Below are 22,580 nucleotides of genomic sequence, written 5' to 3' on the forward strand. Positions count from 1 at the left end.
CGAGGGCGGGCGGGAGGCAGGGAGGGGGCGGGAGGGGAGCCGGGGGCGGGGCCAGCGCTCAAGGGGATGCCAATCAAAGCATCAACTTCAAATTGTGTCTGAAAGCCCCGCCGCCGAGCGAAGGGCGGCCGCCGCAGTCGGCGCGCGATCGCGGATCCGGGCGCAGTCGGGAGCCGGGCGCCAGCGAGCACCGGGCCGAGGAGCAGCCACCGGCCCCCGCCTCCGGGCCGGCCCGAGCGCGCCCGGCCGGCCGCCGGCTCCCCGTGCGGCGGCTCCCCCACTCTCTGCCTCCGTCCCCCGCCCGTTTTAATACTTGCCCGCCGCCGCCGCCGAGTCCGCGGACATGTCCTTCCCGCAGCTGGGCTACCCGCAGTACCTGAGCGCCGCGGGGCCCGGCGCCTACGGCGGCGAGCGCCCGGGAGTGCTGGCGGCGGCCGCCGCCGCCGCCGCCGCCTCGTCGGGCCGGCCCGGGGCCGCGGAGCTGGGCGCGGGCGCGGGCGCGGCCGCCGTCACCTCGGTGCTGGGCATGTACGCGGCGGCCGGGCCGTACGCGGGCGCGCCCAACTACAGCGCCTTCCTGCCCTACGCCGCCGACCTCAGCCTCTTCTCGCAGATGGTGAGTGCGCCCGGCCGGCTTCGCTCCCTGTTCGCCGCGGGCAGCCCTTCCCCGCCCGCCCGGCGCCCCGGGCGAGGGCGGCCGGGGCGGCGGGGCGCGCGGGCGGGAGAGCGGGCGGGCGGAGCCGGCCCGGGCGAGGCGCCCGGGCGGCCCTGTTGGCGGGTCCGAGGCGGCGAGGGCCGCAGGAGCGCGGAGAGGCCGGCCGGTAACGGCCCCGCCATCTCGGCTCGGGGAGGCGGGGAGGCAGGAGGCCCGGGCCGCGCAGGGGGTCTCAGTGGGAGTCGGGAGGCCGCAGGAGCAGGCCCGGGGCGCGCGGCCCGCGCTGGAGGTCGGGGCCAAACTCGTCCAGCGCCCGCGGCTCGGTGGCGGCGGCGGGGCGGGCGGGCAGGGTTCCGGCTGGGCAGCTCGGCCTGGTTTATCCAGACGCTCCTTCTCGGCCCGCGGCTGGCGCGACCTTTTCAGCTTTGGGGCTGGGCCGGGGAGACTGGATTCTCTCCCTCTTTGGCAGAGCTCACGCAGCTGTATCCGAGTCTGCCAGAGGAAACTCTTCAAAGCTTAGTAGAGTCGGTCAAAATAAGCCTAACAATGGAGGTCTGACGGGCCGAGGGGTCTCTTACGGGCTGAGTGCAAATTTGAAATAAAAAAAAAATCGAAACAATTTTTGGCGTCTGAAACGGTGTTTGCTCTGACTTTCGTTAAGTTGCCGAAGTTTTGATTTCATTTGTACCGAAAGAAAAGCACTTTTCTCCCCGCGTTACGTAATGGAGGATTAAAGAGAAGTGTCCCTGCGCTTAAAATAAATGCTGTCCTCTTAGACTCCTGTCCCAGCGGGTGTCAGATGGGGGGGGGGGGCTGCAAATTTAATGCTCCGTGGGGCTGTTGGCCCGTCTGTCGGCCCAAAGGATCCATTTCCTTACGTCTGACTACAAAGTTCGGCTTAAACTTTGGGCTGCTGGGAATTATGCGCCTGGCGCGGGGGGCCGGGCAGGCAGCCCCCGCCCGCAGTGCTGCGGGCGGGATCACGCAATTTTCATGCTCCCAGGTCTCCCCAGTCCCCGAAGGAAGAGATAGGAAATAAATACCCGACAACCGTACACCAGCAAAGCGGCCGCTGTGTTTTCCTGTAACTTTTCTTGTAGTTTTGAAAAGAAAGCCTATTTCTCTGAAAGCGGCCCCAGAGGCCTTTCAGATCGGTTGCTATCGAAAAAGATCAGCTCCCATTTTGTTCCGGCGGCCGGGATGCAGGGGAAGCGATGAGAGATTTACAAGGTATCCTTTCAAAAAGAATTCCCAGCAGAGACGAGGCCGAAATGTCTTCCTTACAGTTACAACCAAAATAATTAGAAAAGTGCAAAGGACTTTTTTGCAAAGATTAGGCAAAAACGAAATCTAGCCAGAGAAACCCTGTCTCTGTGGCCTCGCCCACCAAATTAATTAGTCAAAGAAATCTGCTGTTTTTTGCAACTTTCTCAGAGTCCCGGGTCCTCCTCTGCTAACACAGCAACTCGACAATTTTTACATAGAAGATTCTAATTTTTTTAACAGTGATTTTGAATACAGATGTGTACCATTTGGGAAAGCGGCTGGCGTGTGTTTGTGGGGGAGGGAGGGAGCTGTGAGATGAGGATCTGCTCCCATTGTGGCGGAGTAGGGAAGGGAGATGCTTGATTTTTTTTTCAGAGAGGAAGCTATATTGAAATTCTACCCCCCACCCCCTCCCAAGGCTTGTGTGAATGTCCCCGCGTTTCCTTGTGGTCTCCTGCGGGTTCTGGGAAAGGAAGCCTAGACCTAAACCAAATCCTAGGCCTTGGTCTCTAAGCCATTAGGGTTGGGGATTTGGAAGTCAGAAGATAAAATTGTGAGTGAATGTCTGTCTGGGCAATTTATGGTAATAATGAGGCCTAATGAGGTTGTTAGAAAGATAAAATGTTATTTACCAAAAAACCTGATGGGATAATTTGACTTGCTGTGTTTTACTACCAATGATAAAAAGAATATTGATTGCAAATAAATCACGGCCTTTAAATGCCTGCAAACAGTTTGTGCTCCCTCGCTCCCTCGCTCCTGATCAAAGTCAAACTTGAGCGATAAAGTCACTGAGGAGAGAGGCCTCGGAAATGTTCTGCTCTGTGCAGCCTGTGCTCTGGGTCCCCGCGTTAATATTTTACCGGATAAAACCTCCTTTTGTATTTAAAAAGAACAAATGGTGTTTGTGTTGTTCTTGATGATGGTCAGGATTAAAATTGTAAATTACCTGTCACCCACTACAGACCTTTAAGTGTGGGCGAGCCATTATATGCAGATTAATTTGGGAGCTAAAAGGAAAGGGCTTTCATTTTACACTGCTGATGGATTCGGACTAGAAGAAAACCCGAGACGGTTTATTTTGTTTGACCCCCTCAGGGTCGAAGGGAGGGGGGCGTCAGCTCTAGATTCTCTGCGCTTAGAGAAGCTGTTTTATCAGCCTGGTTAAAAGGTTTTCCCCTCTGGCGAGTGTGAGATAAACTTGGGAATCTGGCTTCTGGAGGTGTTATGGGAGGTGGGGGAGGCGGCTCTGAGGGAGGCCTAGAGAGGTTCCAGGGGCTGAGGCTCCACTGTGGCCTTCTAGAGGTGGACGGAGTCTGGAACTTTTCTTGAGTGACAACGCTCTCCATGATGGGTGGAAGGGCAGCTGCTGGAGGAGGCTTGCGGTCTGTCCCCTCTCCCTCCCAGGCGGGAGATGTGTTAGGGCTAGATTCCCTGCAGGGGGGAGCGCCTTCCCAGTTGTAGGGACTCATCTATCTCTCTCCCTCCCTTCCTCTCTCTCTCTGCATCCCTACTCTCCTCCCTCGCTGGGCCTGGTGGCTGCAGGGTTCTCAGTATGAACTCAAGGACAACCCGGGAGTGCACCCCGCCACCTTCGCAGCCCACACGGCCCCAGCGTATTACCCCTACGGCCAGTTCCAGTACGGGGATCCCGGGCGGCCCAAGAACGCCACGCGGGAGAGCACCAGCACGCTCAAGGCCTGGCTCAACGAGCACCGCAAGAACCCCTACCCCACCAAGGGCGAGAAGATCATGCTGGCCATCATCACCAAGATGACCCTCACGCAGGTCTCCACCTGGTTCGCCAACGCGCGCCGGCGCCTCAAGAAGGAGAACAAGGTGACGTGGGGCGCGCGCAGCAAGGACCAGGAGGACGGCGCTCTCTTCGGAAGCGACACCGAGGGGGACCAAGAGAAGGCCGAGGACGACGAGGAGATAGACCTGGAGAGCATCGACATCGACAAGATCGACGAGCACGACGGCGACCAGAGCAACGAGGACGATGAGGACAAGGCCGAGGAGCCTCACGCGCCGTCCGCGCCCACCGCCCTGGCCCGGGAACCGGGCTCGCCGCTGGCGGCCGCCGATGCGCTCAAGAACCAAGACTCGCCCCTGGGCCTGTCCAAGGAGGTCCCGGAGCCCGGCAGCACGCGCCTGCTGAGCCCCGGCGCCACGGCGGGCAGCCTGCAGGGCGCTCCGCACAGCAAGCCCAAGATCTGGTCGCTAGCGGAGACGGCCACCAGCCCCGACGGCGCCCCCAAGGCCTCGCCGCCGCCGCCCCCGGGCCATCCAGGCGCGCACGGCCCCCCCACGGGAGCGCCGCTGCAGCACCCCGCCTTCCTGCCCAGCCACGGACTGTACACCTGCCACATCGGCAAGTTCTCCAACTGGACCAACGGCGCGTTCCTCGCGCAGGGCTCGCTGCTCAACGTGCGCTCCTTCCTGGGCGTCGGGGCGCCCCACGGCCCGCATCTGTCCGCGCCGCCACCGCAGCCGGCCATCACCGTCACCGCGGGGGTGCTCCACGGCGACAAGGCCACAGCCCGCAGCAGCCCCTCGCTCCCAGGTAACCAGACCGCGGGCGTCCGCTCCGCCCCGCCCCAGGCGAGAAATCCGAGGCCAGGCAAGGCATGGGGGTGGAGTGGAACCACTGGCCGGGGAGGGTGAGAAGCAATGACCGCGAGGCCGGGGCTGATCAGTTGTCCCTGCCTGAATTCAAGGAGCGAGGCCAAGGCCCTCTGCTCGGCTCTCCCGAGAAAGCCCATGCTCTACCCACTGGCCCAACACGGGAAGGAGGTGGGCAGTTTTCCCCTGGAGACACTTCTGAGGGGTGGGAGGGAATGGAGTGGAGCCGGGTAGGGTGGAGAGGTGGCCTGGGCACCGCCGCGGCATCTGTGTTCCCGGGTCCTAACGCTCAGCCTCTTCCCCTCCCTCGCAGAGAGAGACCTCGTCCCCAGGCCCGACTCGCCGGCCCAGCAGTTAAAGTCGCCCTTCCAGCCCGTACACGACAAGTGAGTGCAGTTGGCGTTTACCACTGGGCAGGGGCGAGGGTGGCGTTGGGGGCCAGAGGCTGAGCAGGGGCAGGCGGCAGTGGGGTCGGTCAGTCAACGTTAGAGGGGCGCCGTGCGCCAGACACGCCGGGGCTAGCCGATCCCACCCCCACCTCCGGTTTCTCCTGAGCCGGGAGCCGCGCGCGGGGCAGACGACCCCGCCCCCGGGCGCTCGGCTGGCAGAGCCGGCGACGCTGGGTCCCGGCTTCCATCTACTGACGGTGCTGTGTTCTTGTCTTGCTGTGTTTCCCCTGCAGCTCGCTGGCCCCGCAGGAGGGAACGCCGCGGATCCTAGCAGGCCTCCCGTCAGCCTGATTCAGGGTCTTCTTTTACTTTTGCGGGGGGAGGGGGGAGAAGTTCAGGAGGGAGGGGGGTGGGAGGAATTAAGACAAATACTTCAGACTGGCGTAAAGGGCAAATCTGGCGACGAAGTCAAGGACCCCCATCCATCGCTTTCTGCAGAAAGGGGCTCCTCCGGCCCGAGCCCGCGTCCAGGCAGTCTGGCCTCTGCCCGCGCACGGCTCGGGTGGCTGTCACTGTGCTCTGGGTGATTATCGGTTCCAAAATGCCCCCATGTGCTTGTGTCTTTTTTTTCTGTATATAGAGTGATTTCAGATTGTAAATAGCGCGTCAGCAAACTTGTCTAAATCATATATTTTTGTCTAATAAACTAAATGACATGATGGCCACTGCTCCTGCTGCTGTGTGGCTGGGCGGCGCTGGGGGCGTCCTCAGTCCTGGAATCCTGCGTCCTGCAACCTTGGGATCCTGGCAGGGCTGAAGTGCAGTGGCTGGGGAGAGAGGCTCAGGGTGGCTTCCATCCGGGAGGCCGGCGCTTCTCAGTCTTTTGGTGGTGGTTGAATTTGTTACTGTTGTCACCAGGGCAGTTTCTGGTTTGCAGTTCAGTTATTTCCAACTCTTACACATTTATTTGGGCACGCCTTTCTTGGGACATAAATGAGTTTGATTTTAGGCAGTTTATAAAACGATTTTTTAAAAGTGGGCAACAATGGGGTGAAAAATGAAAAGAATTTCTAATCGTGTCCCCAAAGGAGAACTTGGTATTTGAAATCAATTTATAACCACTTGTCTCAGCGGTGCATTGCGGCATCTGGGCGTTTTGTGGGTAGAATGAGGACATAATGGAGTATGAAATTTTGCTTTCAGTGTATTTTTTAGTTATTTGGGTAAATCAATCGTGGAGAAATTGGAAGGTTCATTTCAACCCTCCCTCAGGTGGCCAGGGTGCAGCGCGGGCTTCTCCCGGTGTGTGAGCCACAGGGCTGCATTGGAGGGGAGTGACAAATGGGGAGACCGGGCCTTGGTCTCCCAAAGAGGCCCCTTTAAACTCATGCGCCCTGCACTGGGGGCACCCAGTGAGCCGAGGAGCCAGCAACTCCCATATGGTCCGGAGCCTGGGAGCCAGGGGAGTGATGGTAGGAAGCAATGCGGACTAAGCCGGCCTCGGACGTGTGCGGGTGGGAGATGGTCCAGGAGCCCTGGGAACCGAATAGGTCAGGCTGTGGGCAGGACGCGCTGAAGCAGCCCGCACTTCCAGAGGGTGTAGGACACTTGGCTCGTGAAAGAAGAGAAAGCAAAGTTTACAAAACTGCCAGTGAGGATGGGGTCCGCCGGAGTGGAGGCCGAGTCCCCGGTGTCGGACAGGACCTCCCCCACCCCAGCCCGAGGCGCATATATTCGCTTTCGAAACCTTCGGGACCAGCTGTCCCGGGGCTGCTGGTGGCGGCGAGGGACGTGGCTGCGGAAGGGGAAAGCCGGGGGCGCTGTCTGCCCGGCCCCTCTGCAGCCGGGAAAGAGGCGCTTGTGCCGTGAACAGCGGGCGCCACCGGAGGCGGGGAACTCCCGGTCCCCGGAGCCCGCGTCCTTCTCCAGTGGCCCCCATCCCCCATCGGTCTAGGGAAAAAGGTTGCCGCAAAGAGGCGGGGAGGAAGCGCGAAGGGGCGGCCGCCGGTGAGCGCGGGCCGACGGCACGCGGGGATGCTCGACTGCGGAGTGGGAGCCGCGGGAGGGCCCGGGCTGCGGAGCCGAGCGGAGGGCGGGCGGCGGCTGCGGTGGAGCGGCTTCCCGTACTAACCGATGTGTTCGAGGCGCCCTCTATGGGCCGAAAGCTGAACGGGGCCCTGAAAGGGGCCCTGACCGAGGCGCCGATCTGGTTCTCGGGGCGTGGTGCAAAATCTGGGGGTCCTTGGATTTGGGGGTGCTGTGGGCGCGAGCCCCGAATTACGGCAGTGGGCCTTTCTCTGTATTCTAGAGTGCCCCGCACCTGTTTGCAGCTGGGCGGCGCTGTGCTGGGCCTGCGGGGTAGGCTGCTGCGTGGGGTGGAGGGGCGGGGAGTGGGGACTGGGCTCCACTGGGCTGCTTTCATGTTTTCATAGTCCCCTGTGGGGCTTGCGAATTCAAGGAGGAGGTCCTTAACCTGCCATTGACACTACAACTTCAGGGTCACTATGACTTCAGGGTCACCACGGGCCTTGGCTCCCCATTCCAGAGTTCTGGAAACGAGCCTTGGACCCCACCCTGACCTCTGGGGCCAGATGGACCTGTGTCCTTGGCCAGACTGGGCTCTTACAGATCTTGGACCGGCAGTGTCCTCCTCCCCTCGTGAGGAATGGTGTTCTTGGCTCACAGACACCCTGCTCTGGCACGGAAAACGTGCTGAGAAGCCCCCTCTGAGCTCCTGCTGGTAGCAGCAGGTGGGACTCAGGTGGGCTGTGTGGAGTCCCCTGCCCTGCCCAGTTCCACCCCTGTGTCCCTCACCCCCAAAAGCAAAGAGGATGGCCTGTGCAGGCTGCCCCTCTCACCTGTGTTTCCAGTCTCCTCTTCTGTCTGATGCATTTGGAACCCTGCCTGCTGCTGCCCAGGTGGCTGGACCACCCAGTGCTCACCGGGGGGTGGTCTGAGGCCTCAGAACCCTGTGGCCTAGAAGTTGTTGAGGGTCCGTGCCCCTTCCCGGGGCCCGAAGCCTCCCTGCAAAGAAATCAGATCGCCAGCCTCGGGATGATTCTCCTCCAGTGAAGAGCTGGACATGAATTTTTAATCAAGCATTGAAAAGCATTTTGTCCTTTGTGTGCTATTAGTTTACATCTGCCCCCACCACTGCAGCCACCTAAGTGTGTGCACGCTGAGGGGCACGCGGTGCCCCCGGGAGGTTCTGATGAGCGCAGTGCTTCTGCGCCTGAAATACCTGGCAGGAGACATAGGAACCCCGTTTCCTTTAAAGGCAAGGTGGAAGCTCCTCTGGAACTTTCTGTGTGTGCCGAAGTGCACTCCTGCCTCACCCCTGCCCAGCAGTTTCAGAGGGTAGCGGTGATTCTGTAAGGAGGAGACAAAATCTGAAAATTCCTAAGGATGAGGGACATACCCTGATTAATGTTGGCATTTTGGCCTCCGTTCTCCACAGGGGACAGGTTCCCCACAGCAAGGACACTCTATTCAGGACAGAGGATGTCTGTCTTTATGGGATCTCATTTTGGGGGAGAGGCTAAGGAACAAATCTGACCCGGAGACCGTCCTCTCCAGCCTGCAGAGGTGACGGGGAGAGGGTCTGATGTGCAGACTTTCTCGATGAGCATCCCCACGTTCCTGGTCGGAGGACTTGGGGAGCGGGTCCAGACCCCATCCCTATCCCTGACCTGCTGGAGTCTTGGAAATCTCACTGCTCCCACCTCCCTTCCCACCCGCCTCCGATCAGTTATATTCCCCAGCACATTTATCTCGCCTGCAATATGGAGAATTCATATTCATCTCCCGGTTTTAGTGGCCTGACACTGATTAATGTAATACGCGCCGTGACTCCGAGGGGCCGCCACCCGATGAATCATGCCCTATAAAGTTTCAGTCGTCCTTGTAGATGGGACTCTGCCAGAGAGCTCGAAGCTGGAGAGAGGGAGGGACGAGGGGAAAGGAGAAAGAGAGGTCAGGGTGGGCCAAGGCGCCCCGCTGCCCTAGCGCGGGCACTGTCCCCCGACTCAGGGGCCTAGCAGCTCTGGCCCTCTGCCTGCACTGCTTTTCTGAGATGAGGACTCTTTCTGGTCCTCCCACCCTGGTGTTTCCTTCCCTTCCGGGGGGTTCCAGCAGGCCCTAGGCTGCCGGGTGGCCGAGACAGGGTCGGGCTGGGGCTGGGGCTGCCGGGTGACGTCTCAGGGTTAGGGATACAGATTGGGGTCTGGGGAGACTGGAGCCCAGAATGTTCTCCCTAAGGTGGCGGGGCCCAGTGTGCTGGTGGGAGTAGGGTTTTGCCCCTGGGGCACCCAAACTGGGGGGCAGAAGGGCAGGAAGGATGTCAAGCCCAGGGAGGGTTGCTGGGTTGGGGTGGCTTGGTGTAGTTTTGGGGTCCACAGTGGGTAGGGGCTTGGAAAGCTGACCAGCCTGCAGTGGTCTCTGCCCATCTCCTGTACTGTGGGCCACATTGCAGGTCACAGCTCTGAGACGGAGTCAGCCAGGTCCTCAGGCCTCCCAAGGACCAGGGAGGAGAACTCTGAGTACCTGAGCCTGAGCCAGCATGTGCTTTGTGGCCCTGCAGCATGCCAGGCTCAGGGGAGCTTCCTGCCACACTTGTGGCCCCAAAGGCTCCAGGTGGGGAGGGTGAGCAGGGGATGGTTGGCCCTGGGAGGGGGAGGGGGATCCAGGGTTGGGTGGCCAGGAGACAGGGCTAGCAGGTGGAGGGGGTGCACTCTGGGGATGATGGCAGGGCCTGGCCACCTCCAGGGTGCCCTAAGCCATGTGGAAGGAGCAGGGCCCCAGGGATGCCCACCCAGAGGCAGAGGATGAATGGTCCCTCCAAGTAAAAAGGCCCGCAGCCACCGCCTGTTCCCATTCTGCTCTGCTGGGGACAGAGCTTCCAGGTCTGTTCCGGCTCCCACCGAGCCAGCGGCCCTAATTACAGCTCTGGAGCTGAAAGGCTTCAGAAGGTCACTCCCTGGGGACTGCGGACTACCTCTGTGCCCCAGCTACTGAAGCTGGACACATACCCCTGTGCCCTCAGGACAGATATCTGAAAATGGGCCCTCTTAGGGCAACGCACAGGGGGACAGAGGGGCCACCTGACCTGGTGGCAAAGACCTGGGTCTACAGTGCTCTTAGAGACCCACACAAATGTTTTAATTTCTTTTCAAATGGAAAAAGTTACTTTTAGGTGAAGAAAACGTGTTAATAGATATTATCAGTGTCCTTATACGATCTATCCTTCTGTCTATATCTTTATATCTATCCATCTTTATATCAAGCAGCCTTAACATTTGCTTTTTAACATTTGCTTTCATTGGAGGAGGAGGCCCAGGAACCTGTGAAAGTCACCAGGCATGCCAGATGGAGGGGCCCCTGGAGCGGCCTGAAATTCTGGAATGGCCTTCCGTGGGAGGTCGGAGGAGTGTGGTCCAGAACCCAGGGGAGGAGTGGGCAGAGCAGTGCCCCAGGGTGACGTCTCCTGCAGTGGGGACTCAGGGAGGTCCCTGGGGCGCTCAGGCCTTGTGGATACCCCCACCCCTGCCCCTGCCAGCAGCCCCTACCCCTCTTCGGGTGAGACACAGGTGGAGCCCTTTCTGTGGGCTGCTGTTTGGTTTCTGAAGACGCCGTGGGTGTCTCTGATCCCCAATCCATTTATCCAGCGTCCTGAGCACTGGCTGAACGTGGGGACACAATGGAGGGCTGCACCAGGGGGCCGGTTGAGGGGCGGCGCACACGCCTAAGCACCCCCCCCCTCCGCCCCAGCGCACCCCGATCGTCCCCACCTCCGGGGGACCCAAGCTCGGTGGCCGAGCGCAGTGGTGGGAATAGTGCTGAGACAGTTTAAATCTTCTAAACCGCAGGGCTTTTCCTCTTAATTCCTTCTACTTGAAGCTGCCCTTCGGAGTGGAGAGGATGCTGCCGGTTTCCTCCGCACGTCCCCGCCTGAGCGCAGGAGCTCGGGAAGCAGGAGAGGGGGCTCCGGCGGGCCGGGCGGAGCAGGTCGCGGGGGCGGCCGCCAACACCGGGATCGAAGCTAGCTGGCCACTTGCAGCCTCTCCTCCTGTCTTTCCCTGTTTGCTTGTTTGTCACTGCTGTCGCTTGGCTTGTTATTGAATTTTAAACATGTGTTTAATTGCCAGGCCCTCAGATAGCTGCAGCCACGTCTGAAAATATTAAATACATCTGCGAGACAGTGGGCGAGGGAAATCAGAAAGGTGCTGGCTGCACGGAATGTTAAAAGGGTCTCACAATGAGTGATTAACATTTTTATGAATAAAATTAATCACGCATTAACTCTGCAGCACAGGGCATCTGAAAGCCAGTTGCAGCCCAGGCCGCTCCTCACTCACACCCAAGAACTTCGGAGGCCTCCGTGGCCCACAGCAAACATCCAGCCATTAGGAATTTCAGACTATTTATAAGACGATGTGCCAATAACAGCTGAGTTTGAGGTGAGGAAGCTAAAGCCTCCAAACATACCACCACCATCAGCAAACGTACGGCAAAATTAAAAAGCAACCAGTATTTTGATTTTTACCTTTAGCAAACTCCCAGTTGAACCCCGCCGTTCCCGTGCTAGGATATGCTCATGGGATTGTGTGGGCCTGGGCCCAGCAGGGCAGCAGGGCGTGATCCGGGAGGCGGAGGCTGCATCCCAAGGCCCTGGGAGTGATGCTCTCCACTTCCCGGCCCTTGTCCTGGGCCTGCGGTTCCGGTGAAGCGGACTGGATCGGAGGGCGGACCCTGGCATTATTAAATCTCCAGTATCCCAGATAATAAAGTGTGATCCTCCCCTCCTGGCCTCCCCTCCCTCCTTTCTAATCTCTTGCCACCGCGGTCTTGGGATTATTCCAGCAGGCTGTACAAAGGGACGCGAAGGCATCTGAAGTGTCACTCTGCAGCTGTGGCAGAGGGGCCGTGTTGCCACTTTGCCGGTGCTCCCAGCCCATGTGCACAGCAGAAGGTGAAATCAAAGCCGCCCATCTCCCTCGGTCCTGCACATTATTTTCCACCGCGGTGGCGAATCTCTCCGAGCTCCATGAACCAATAAAACCGTGGACCCTGTTTGAGTTGATATATTAATATTTGCTGAGGATTTGCAAGGTCGATGCTAAATGTCAGCAGATTGCTGGGGCAGACCTGTGGGGGATAATTAAACAAATCTCACAGCAGTTCATCCTCCTAACATCTTTATTAATCTTTTTTTTCCTCCCTTACTCTCCTGGAAGAGTACTCTGAAAGATTGCTTTTGCCACTTTAGAGAAGATTCCGAATCAGTAATCATAAAAGACTCCGCTGGCGACGTTTGGATGTTCGCTTCGGAGGATCCTGGGACCCTTCCCTGGTGGGGTGTTCTAGGGGAGGGAGGCCCGGCTGGGTGGACTGTCACCGAGCGGCTGTGAACTTCACCAGCCCCTCCATCGTAAATCCCGGCCGGTTTGCCCGACACCATCCTCCTGTTTCTGTGATTCCACCCGTGTGCAGGCTCCGCCCAGTGGCCCACTTTGCTGGGCGAGGGGCCTGCCGCCTTTAACGTGATTACAGGGAACACTCACTACAAGTTGGACGGTTGTGTTTAATGAGCTTCATCATCAGTGTCAGGGTGCCTCACTGCACGTCACAGCCTGTAGCAGCCCTCGGCCACGCAGTCCTCTGCGATCTGATTTATTTTTTTATCAGGCAGCAGGAGCTGTCTGGAGTTTTTGTTTGTCTAATGGGGACCTGCATCAGGCCCCCAGTGTAAAAACACCACCAGGAAATTAATTGCTTCTGTGTGGATTCGCCGCAGATGGGTCCTGTTGATGAGAATGGTATATTTTCGACTTTGCTATCCTGCAGTGAGTTATAAAAAAAATAATAAAATGAAAGCCAGCAACGCAAACATATTAGCATCAATATAGATTCAGGATGGCGTAATTGAAAACATGGGCTTTCGGAGGACAATATGCAGCGAAAGTTCAAGTTTCTCGTAAGAGATTTTCCTTCCGGCCCTCTTCAGCAGGTTTTTATTTATTTGTTTATATATGTATGTGTGTATGTATTGCTTCTAAGTGGAACCACCTCTGGGCAGACACGTGGCTGGAGTTTCAGCTGGCTTCTGGCGGGGAGATTCACTTACAGTAACAGAAGCTGCTCCCCCGCCCAGGCCTGACACGGGCGCGGCTGAGGCCTGCGGTTCGTGCTCCCACAGCGGTGCCTGTTCACCGAGGCTCCAGCCGGAGGCCCCCGGGGGCCCTTTCATCAGGCCTCTTGGCCCCTGCGTTCTGATGAGGCTGCACGTTGCTCCTCCAACCTGGGGTATCTTAAGTTTGCTTTTAGGCTGGTTAGTCTCAGATTTCGCACCTGTCACCTGTATGCTCTGTTCTCGGCACTGGACAGTCCCTCGCTGGTGGTCCCCAGCACTAGGGTGCGGGGGCTGCTCCATGCCCCTTCGTCTTCCCACGAGGAGCCTCACGAGCTTCGTTCTCCTCTTCCTCCTTGTTGAGGCTGCCTGAGGTCAGCCGTCCGGGTTCTTGCTCTGCACTGTGTCAGGATGGGGTTGGTCAACTTGACCTCAGATAACTCAGCAGACTACAGCTTACTTATGGGAAAACAAACCCAGAAACTAATGCTGAGTGTAACGTCGTGGTAAAGATGGGGGGCACTCAGAACTGGGCAGGAAAAGACAGAAGGAATGCATTGCCCCGCCCGGAAGCAGCACGTGTTCATGCTGAGGCAGCGAGAATAATCAGCCACTAGCACTTGGCAAGTTGGCTTTGCCGAGTCCCGTCGAGGGGTAATTCTAGTGACCCCCCTTGGAATTCCGCAGCGTGAGACAACAGTGGTCTCGTGGCCAGTTCAGGGTGGGTGTGGGCTCCCGAAGGAGAGGCACGTGGACGCCTTGCTTGTTCTTCTTGAGAACATGGGGGTGAGGCTGGGGAGGGAGCACCACCTCTTGGCATCCAGATAAAGCCACGAGGCTGTGCGGTGATCTGATGGGTGAGCTCACGGAGCAGAGGCAGGCTGCCCAGGGTGGGGTGCATGTGAGAGACAGACAGACAGACAGACAGGCAGAGCCAGAGAGAGAGAAAGAGAGAGAAAGAGGCCTAGAACTGTGTGTCTCCCGCTGGGTAACCTACCCTCCTCCACCCTCTTTCCCCGAAACCCTCAGCCCTTACTCACTGAGAGAGGATACACAGCAGGACCCTTAGGGAAGCCTGTTAAAAATGCACGTTCTGGGGTTGGGGGAGGGTGTAGCTCAGTGGTAGGGCACCTGCTTAGCATGCATGAGGTCCTGGGTTCAATCCTCAGTACCTCGATTAAGAGATAAAAAGGCATGCAGCCCCCTCCCTAATTCCTGTTTCAGCAGGGGTCGGGAAGGGCCCAGTCATCTGCATTTTAAATCAGGTCATTCTGAAGCCGTTGGGGAACCCACACCAGGAGGGCCACCACCTGGATCCTGGACTGCCTCGAGTACTTCCTGTTAAAGGATCAGCTGACAAAGGGCTGGAGTGAGTGTCACCCTTCCTGGTTCCTGAGCCCTTGAGCGGGTGTGGAACTGGAAGGTTCTAAGCATTGCAGAACCAAACAGATGCACCTTTGGTGGTGAGAGTGGTCCACGCTCTGCGGAGGGTGGGGACCCAGGCGACGTGCGCGCGTGGGTGCTGGGGGACCGCGGCGCTCACTGCCCGCTCGCCCGGGGCTGTGCAGAGCTGCACTAGGACAGCAGCTCTTCCCTGACATCCAACTGCATCCATGGCCGCAGGACCGTTTATCAACTCCCAGCAGCAAGAAGGGAACTGATACCGTGCTGCCTGTACCCCTTCAATGGCGGGGACTTCAGTGCGCGGCAGGTCCCCTGTTCATCACGCAGTGGCTGCAGCAGCATTTCTGGGCTCTCGGGGCTCCGGACAGTTCATTCCAAGGGGCTCCCCTCGATTCGCGGGTCGCTGATTCTTTGTGCTAGTCATTAACCTTTACGTGGGCGCAGCATTTTTTCTTTTTCCTATCTTGAGAATCAGAAAGTCTATGACGGTTGTTCCATCCTGAATGGATGTAAGAGTGAGAGCTTCTCCGGTGAACAACCAGGCTGAGGATGTCTGACAGACAGCTGCCGGTCCAGGCCCTCTGGTTTACAGCAGAGAGAGAGCACCGCGGGCAGCGTTGGCCTCTGAGTCCAACAGGAGAGCTGGGTGCCGACCGCAGCCGACCTCCTCCACCCTCGGGGCGAGGGGAGCCGGGTGCCGGACCCCTTCCAGGGAAAGGTCCCTAAGCCCCTCCCACCCCCGCCGCCTCCTTTCCCTGCCCTCTGCACCCGCACTTCAAAGTAAAGACAGGAAAGAATTTCTGAGCCCAGCCTTTAGGGACTGAAGTTCATTTTCTCTTGGGAAATTATTCTTTCCATTTTTAAGAAGGAAGTTTTTGTTTTTGTTGTTTTAAATCAGAAGAAAGACCCCAAACCTTCTCAGACATCAAATATCTGTTAAAAAAACCTTTTGGTAAGCTAACCATACATGAATCAGAAATAGGTGGCTTTGGTTTTCCTTAAAAGGCTTACTCTGAACCCCAAATATCTTTAGAAAGTTTGAGGCATTCAAATGCTGTGCAGCAGGGCACACAGCCAGCATTTTAGGGGGATGGACCCCATGCCCACGTCGCTGACGTATTCACAGGTATCGGAGTCAGCTGTTCATTTTGAGTGGATTCTGATGTGCAGGCATCCCTGTGGGGCTTTAAACCTGTCCCGCAGCCTCTCCCTGCTTGACAGCAGAAGGGTCCGTCTGCGGGGAGGTACACAGCCCTCACCCCTCACACTGCCTGTTGCGTCAAGTCCTTAACTCGTAAGTCTCAGGGAGCATTAGACTCGTGAAAATGCCTCTCTCATGGCAGGAACGTGTTCACCTTGGAAGGAGAGGTGGGAAGCCACCAGGACACCTTGCTGTAATGGCTGACCTCTTAGGAGGTGACCGTCAGCCATGGTTCAGAGACAGGAACACGCTGCCCAGAAGTCCCCCTATCGGCTGGAATTCTGCAGGTGTGACTTTCATTCTGGTGAGCCTCGGCCCAGTGCTGCGGCCTGTGTGGTGGTCAAAGCAGTTCGTATCCTGGGTAGTAAAACCTGTCTGCCATCACCCAGCCCGGAGGAGAGGAGTCAGTGCCTTCCCATCGGTGCGTGTGGACCGCACCCGCACGTGTAGGCAGAGTGAGGGGAACACCGTGACTGTGAAATGAGAACTCACAGATACAGACATTGTTAGCTTGGGTCTAATTAGGATAATCATAATTCTTGGCATCTAAGGAGCGACTGCTGGGTGCCTGGCGCTGTTTGTAGCTTACATGTGGCAGCAGACTGAATCCCCAATAATGCATTGGGGTTGGAGTTATTCTTTGCTTAATTTTAGGGGCCAGGGACGGGGTAAGGTTTCTAAGCAATCTGTGCCGGCTGAACCGACTGGAATGGAAGAAGGTTCCGGGCTCCATCACGCCTCCCCCGCACCGACCAACTGTGTGTCTGTCTCTCTCAGGTTTTCGGGCTGTGGGAGCTCCTTTATTTTGGAAATCATCGAGTGATGTGCCCTGCCATCTGACAGAACTTCCTGGTCCCCCGATGGACCTCTGTCGCCCCCGGACGTTGCCCTCACCCGTGGGGATGAAGCTGGTCTGTTCTAAAGCCAGCCTTAAAATCTGGTGGTTATTTTTCTGTCATCAGTAGGCAATGCTATTTTTTCTTAATGTCTTTATGCAGAAATGGGACAAGCTGGCATGTCGTTTCTTACATTCTGTCTGTGGAAAGAAGACACTGACTTTCCACGGGCACAGCCGTTCGGGGTCTGTGGTGCTGAAGGCTTGCCTGCAGCCTCTCCACTGGTCCCCGGCTCTGCCTCCCGGGCTCATCTGTGCTCCCCGCACCCCCTCTCTTTGCCTGTCTCCCCAAACTCCCCAAGGCCCTTACACACCAGGCCGGGCATCCCTGAAAGTACGGCTGATTAGTTGCAAGGTGTGGTGGGAGCCCACGGGGTGCAGAAGGGCTGGGGGCACAAGCACCTCCAATCCTGGGGTGGGTGATACACGGCGCATCATCAACCTGTCTTGGGACCGTAGGTTCCGGTCTTGGACGTAAGGGATCTGGAGACCTTTCTAAACAGTACCCCAGTTTTAGAGGTTTACAGGTCAGTAAGTGAAATGTGTATGTTGTGTGCGTGTGCATGTGTGTCCGTGTGTGCATGTGTGGCGAGTGGCACGGGAAAGGTGCCGACTAGGAGAGAAGGGCCAGCCTTGTCCATGAGGTCAGTGTAGCTGCCAACACAATCAGTTAAGCCGAGAGACCCTGCCTTTTCCTGATTTCCTGGGGCAGAGCTGTGTTATCTGGAGAGCACTTCATATCCCAAACATTCCTTGTCTCATATTCATGGACCCACAGACTCTAAAAGGCACAAGAAGCCTCCATGTGCAGTTGGAAGAACGGATCCCACAAAGTCAAGTGAACTTTCCAGGATGCCCACGTCTACCTGTGGATGGAGGGAAGGAAAGAGGTTCCAGAGAGGGGACCACGATGGCCAGCATGAGCCCGCCGTGAGCCCTGTCTCAGGAGGGTGAGCTCCTGTGTTGGCACGTCCCAAAGATATTAGGATGGGACAAAGAAGGTGGTGACACAGAGGCAGAGACCTGGGAGACGGGTGGGGGGGACCTGGGTGCAGGCTGCCACCTTCTGTCTACAGGGCTGCCAGGCTTACCCCAGGTGTGCCTTCTGCCCCAGGTGGACTGCCTCCCTGTCCTCTCCTAGGCCAGCCTCTGTCCTCAGGACTCTGGCATGGCCCGGTCGTGGTCCTCACTGCAGTCGGGATTGGGCCTGGCCGGCCTCCCCATCCCACCTACTCGGTGGTGGTTGTTACAGCCGTCACCACGGCCTGGATCCAGGCAACATGATCTCAGTGGCCTTTGCATCCGAGCGGCTCTGCTGTCCCCAGATAGCGAGATTCTACGAGTTTCTTACTCAGTGAGACTTCACAAGGTCCTGCTGACATTCACCCAGATGGTAGCAAGGACTTTGCTTCTGGCTCAGCCTCAAGCTTCATGTCTCAGTATGTCCAGGTGCTTTGTCCTGCCCGGGAAGCCTGTGACCAGCCTCCAGGGACCTCCTTTTCCCTCTGGACTGAGACCTTCTCCAGGGAGGGGCTCCTGTGCAGAGCAACCGCTCCCCATAAGAAGTGGACCCTGATGGTGATGCTTCGATTCTCGTCACTAAAAATAGACTCACCCTATGACCCAGCAATCCCACTCCTGGGTGTGTATCTGGAGGGAACTCTAATTCAAAAAGACACATGCACCCCAATGTTCATAGCAGCACTGTTTACAGTAGCCAAGACATGGAAGCAACCTAACTGTCCGTTGACAGATGACCTGATAAAGAACCTGTGATATATTCGTACAGTGGAATACTACTCAGCCATAAAAGAATAAAATAATGCCATTTGCAACAACATGGATGGACCTAGAGATCATTATGTGAAGTGAAGTAAGCCAGAAAGAGAAATAAAAATACCATATAATATCACTTATATGTGAAATCTGAAAAGAAAAGACACAAATGAATTTATTTACAAAGCAGAAACAAACTCACAGACACAGAAAGCAAACTCATGGTTATGGGGCAGGGTGAGGGGAGGGAGTGGGAAGGGATAAATTGAGAGTTTGATATTTGCAGATACTAACTACCATATATAAAATAGACAAACAAAGTCCTGTAGAACACAGGGAACAATATTTAATATCTCGTAGTAACTTCTGGTGAAAGAATATGAAAAGGAATATATGTACGTGTATGTATGCCTGAAACATTGTGCTGTACACCAGAAGCGGACACAACATTGTAAACTGTACTTCAATAAAATTAAAAAAATTCCCGTCACCCCGAGTCCCGCGTTAATGCCAACCGGCCATAGTGGGGCTTTGCACACCCCTCTATTCACCAGGGACCCCGACTTTGTCCACTTCACTTCAATTAAGCACTTAATTTTGGTGGCTGGGTGGGCGGCCACCAAGGGGCCTGGAATGTTCCAGCAGCGAGTTCCAAGGTACTTACTGAAACCAGAGAGGCGGAGGCCGGCGTGGCTAAGAGGCTGAGCTAAGTGAGAGGTGCGTGGACTTAGCGAGTTAACGACCTCCTTCCTGAGGACATTTCCCGGTCCGCAGTGTTTGCCTTTCAAACAGTCCGGGTCCGAGCTCGCGCCGTGTGCCCCACCGGCCCCTTCCTCCCAGGGCTGTGCCTCTGGGTCCCTGCCGCCGGCACCCGGGGCCTCCCCGAGCCCCAACCAGGAGCACGGGACTCTGGGGACAGTGCTCGCCGCCCTGTCCCTGGAGGACTGAGACGCACGTCCCCGGCAGATGTGGCACATTCCGTGGGAACTTTCCAAGAGCCCGAGGTGGTCGGCCGTCTCCCTGCTGGTGGGGAAAATAGCTTCAGCGCAGTTTGGCACTTGCCTGCACCCCTCAGTCCCCCGCAGGAGCACTGACTGGCCGAGCGAGTACCATGCCTGCGGCCCAGGGGGGGTCTGGGGGGTGCTCACGGAGATGCCGCATTCCTGTGGGTTTCGGGATTGTTCCCGCTTTGTATCAGATGGAATTCTTTAAAAATGAGAACAACTGGGGACTCTGTTCTTCCAAGTTTGGTTTTGAACCCCCTGGTTAATGCCATCGGTGAAAACAATTAACTTCTGTATATTTCAGGATACAGGCAGCACCTTGTGGAAATCTTATTTAATTATGTGCTATATTAATGTTATATTGATTATGTTATTGCCTGTAAATCCAGTTGCTTAATAAAGCTGCAGTCATTTTGCAATAAAGTTGTGTTTGCAGTCAATTAATGGGTGTCTGGGGGCCGACAAGCTACGTGCAGGGGGCGTTGGTGCTCAGGAAAATCGTCCCAGGGCTGAAATCCAGGAGCCAACAGAGAACATCGGTTATTTTTGTATATGTAGGAATGTATGTATGTAAATGTATATAGTTGGATTAAGTGAAAAAGGAAAACCATATACCCCACCACACTTACTTTTAGCACACAGATCCGGGCAGTTATGACCGGCCGTCTATGGCCCAGCTCTGAACAGCACTCAGGCAGCATCTGTACACGGGACAGGATAGTGTTTGATTTTAAAAGTACAAGTAAATGATAAGCGCCAATACTGAGACCATGTGAAGGCAGCGGAACAAAGCATACTTTCTCTGTGCGTCGTGTTGACATCCTGGGCTAGCGGAGCACATGGACCCATTGGGAGGAAATGCCATTGCCCCTCTGAAGAGCACAGCTGCCACGGATGTCATCTGGCATGTGGTCCAGCTTTTTTATCTTCCTACCAAAATTTCATGTCATGATTTTTACATCTGATGCTAAATTCAGGAGGCTGCAAAATAAATACAACCATTTCTTTCTTTCTCATCTTTTGTGATGTGTCCAAGATGTGTGTCCTAATAACAGAATGCAAACTGAATATTGGAGTTCTATGAGTCTATTTTTTATTGTAGTATAGTCAGTTTACAGTGTTGTGTCAACTTCTGGTGCACAGCATCATGTTTCAGTCGTACATACACATACATATATTCCTTTCCATGTTCTTTTTCATTATAGGTCACTGCAAGATCTTGCATATAGTTCCCTGTGCTCTACAGTATAAACTTGTTGTTTATCTATTTTATATAAAGTAGTTAGTATCTGCAAATCTCAAACTCCCAATTTATCCCTCCCCACCCCCTTCCCCCCAACCTCAGTAACTGCAAGTTTGTTTTCTATGTCTGTGAGTCTGTTTCTGTTTTGTAGATAATTTCATTAGTGTCTTCTTTTTTCTTTTTTTAGATTCCACATATGAGTGATATCATACGGTATTTTTCTTTCTCTTTCTGGCTTATTTCACTTAGAATGATGACCTCCAGGTCTATCCATGTTGCTGCAAATGACATTCTCTTCTTGTTTTTTATGGCTGAGTAGTATTCCATTATATAAATATACCACAATGTCTTTATCTAGTCATCTGTTGATGGACATTTAGGTTGTTTCCATGTCTTGGTTATTGTAAAAAGTCCTGCTGTGAACATTGGGGTGCAGGTGTCTTTTCAAATTAAAGTTCCCTCTGGATATATGCCCAGGAGAGAGGTTGCTGGATCATATGGTAAGTCTATTTTTTGTTTTTTGAGGAGTCTTCATACTGTTTTCCATAATGGCTGCACCAAACTACACTCCCACCAACAGTGTAGGAGTGTTCCCTTTTCTCCACAGCCTCTTCAGCATTTATCGTTCATGGACGTTTGAATGATGGCCATTCTGACCGGTGAGGTGATACCTCATTGTAGTTTTGATTTGCATTTCTTTGATAGTTAGTGATATTGAGTATTTTTTCAAGTGCCTGTTGGCCATTTGTATGTCTTCATTGGAGAATTGCTTGTTTAGGTCTTCTGCCCATTTTTGGATTGGGCTTTTTGGTTTTTGTCATTAATTTTTATGAGCTGTTTATATAGTCTGGAAATTAAGCCCTAGTCACTCGCATAATTTGCAAATATTTTCTCTCATTCTGTAGGTTGTCATTTTGCTTTGCTTATGGTTTCCTTTGCTGTGAAAAAGCTTATAAGCTCAATTAGGGCCCATTTGTTTATTTTTGCTTTTATATCTATTGCCTGATAGACTGTCCTAGGGGAACATTGCTGAGATGTATGTCAGAAAATGTTTTGCCTGTGTTTTCTTCTAGGAGGTTTATAGTGTCTTGTCTTATGTTTAAAAGTCTTTAAGCCATTTTGAGTTTATTTTTGTGCATGTTGTGAGGGAGTGTTCTAACTTCACTGATTTACACTTAACTGTCCAGTTTTCCCAACGCCACTTGCTGAAGAGACTGTCTTTTCTCCATTGTATTTTCTTGTCTTCTTTGTGGAAGATTAATTGACCATAGGTCTGTGGGTCTATTTTTGGACTCTATTCTGTTCCCTTGATTCATATGTCTGTTTTTGTGCCAATACCCCACTGTTTTGATTACTGTAACTCTGTGGTGTTGTCTGAAGTCTTGGAGGTTCTTCCTATGAGTCTTTTAAAAATGTACTGTAGCAAATGGAAAATTATCCATTACTCAATTCAGACAGATAGTTGATCTTCCCCACAAATGAAAGTGACGTGTCAATCATATAATGATGCTTGAGTAATTTTATCAAAGGGCAGGCCAGTTTTATTGGGTCTACCATGGTGATGTGTCTTTGACCATAAGGATGATGTTTAAGAGTGTATAATCTTGTGATCAAAACATGTGATTTATAACATGTCACTGACAACCTTCTAACTGACTCAGGAGACCCAAAGACCCAAGGATCCCCCAAGGATCCCAGTTTCGGGTAGCTAAGGCTCCCTGACTCTAGCTTCAGCTCTTATCAGTGGCAAATAACTTGAAACCGTAAAGTAGAACCTAATATTTCCTCCAAATTTCAATGGGACTTTCTGAGAATGCATCTTTCTATGCTGTCTTCTGTGCCCCGTGAGCGAGTTTGCCCAGTGTTCCATGATTCTGCAGGCTTGGTCCACACCAGTCTCTCACTGCAGACAGAGCCATTCCCAGGGGCTCCACAGGAAAGTCCAGGCTGGATGGCTTCTCAGTCTCCACATTTCCTTGTTTCATCACTGTCTAGAT

The 22,580-nt window shown here is 55.0% G+C and overlaps 1 protein-coding gene across 5 annotated transcripts in view; it reads left to right on the forward strand.

Moving 5' to 3' along the window:
• Nucleotides 1-168: 168 nt before the first annotated feature.
• The window catches only part of IRX1 (iroquois homeobox 1), a 43,832-nt gene continuing 21,420 nt past the window's right edge, over nt 169-22,580 (forward strand). For 2 of the 5 annotated variants that reach the window (XR_012503535.1, XM_074355950.1), the window contains exons 1-3: nt 169-616; nt 3,467-4,487; nt 4,860-4,932. Coding sequence is in view for 3 of the 5 variants with exons in the window: in XM_074355950.1 (XP_074212051.1) it covers nt 344-616; nt 3,467-4,487; nt 4,860-4,932 (1,367 nt within the window). In the remaining 2 variants the exon portion in view is untranslated. Of the gene's footprint in view, nt 617-3,466; nt 4,488-4,859; nt 4,933-5,228; nt 5,655-17,338; nt 19,781-22,580 lie in introns of those variants that run through there. The other 3 variants (XR_012503537.1, XM_074355957.1, XM_074355953.1) reach the window with 3 other exon arrangements.

This window comes from Camelus bactrianus, chromosome 3 (assembly GCF_048773025.1).
Source record: "Camelus bactrianus isolate YW-2024 breed Bactrian camel chromosome 3, ASM4877302v1, whole genome shotgun sequence".
Lineage (NCBI taxonomy): Eukaryota > Metazoa > Chordata > Mammalia > Artiodactyla > Camelidae > Camelus > Camelus bactrianus.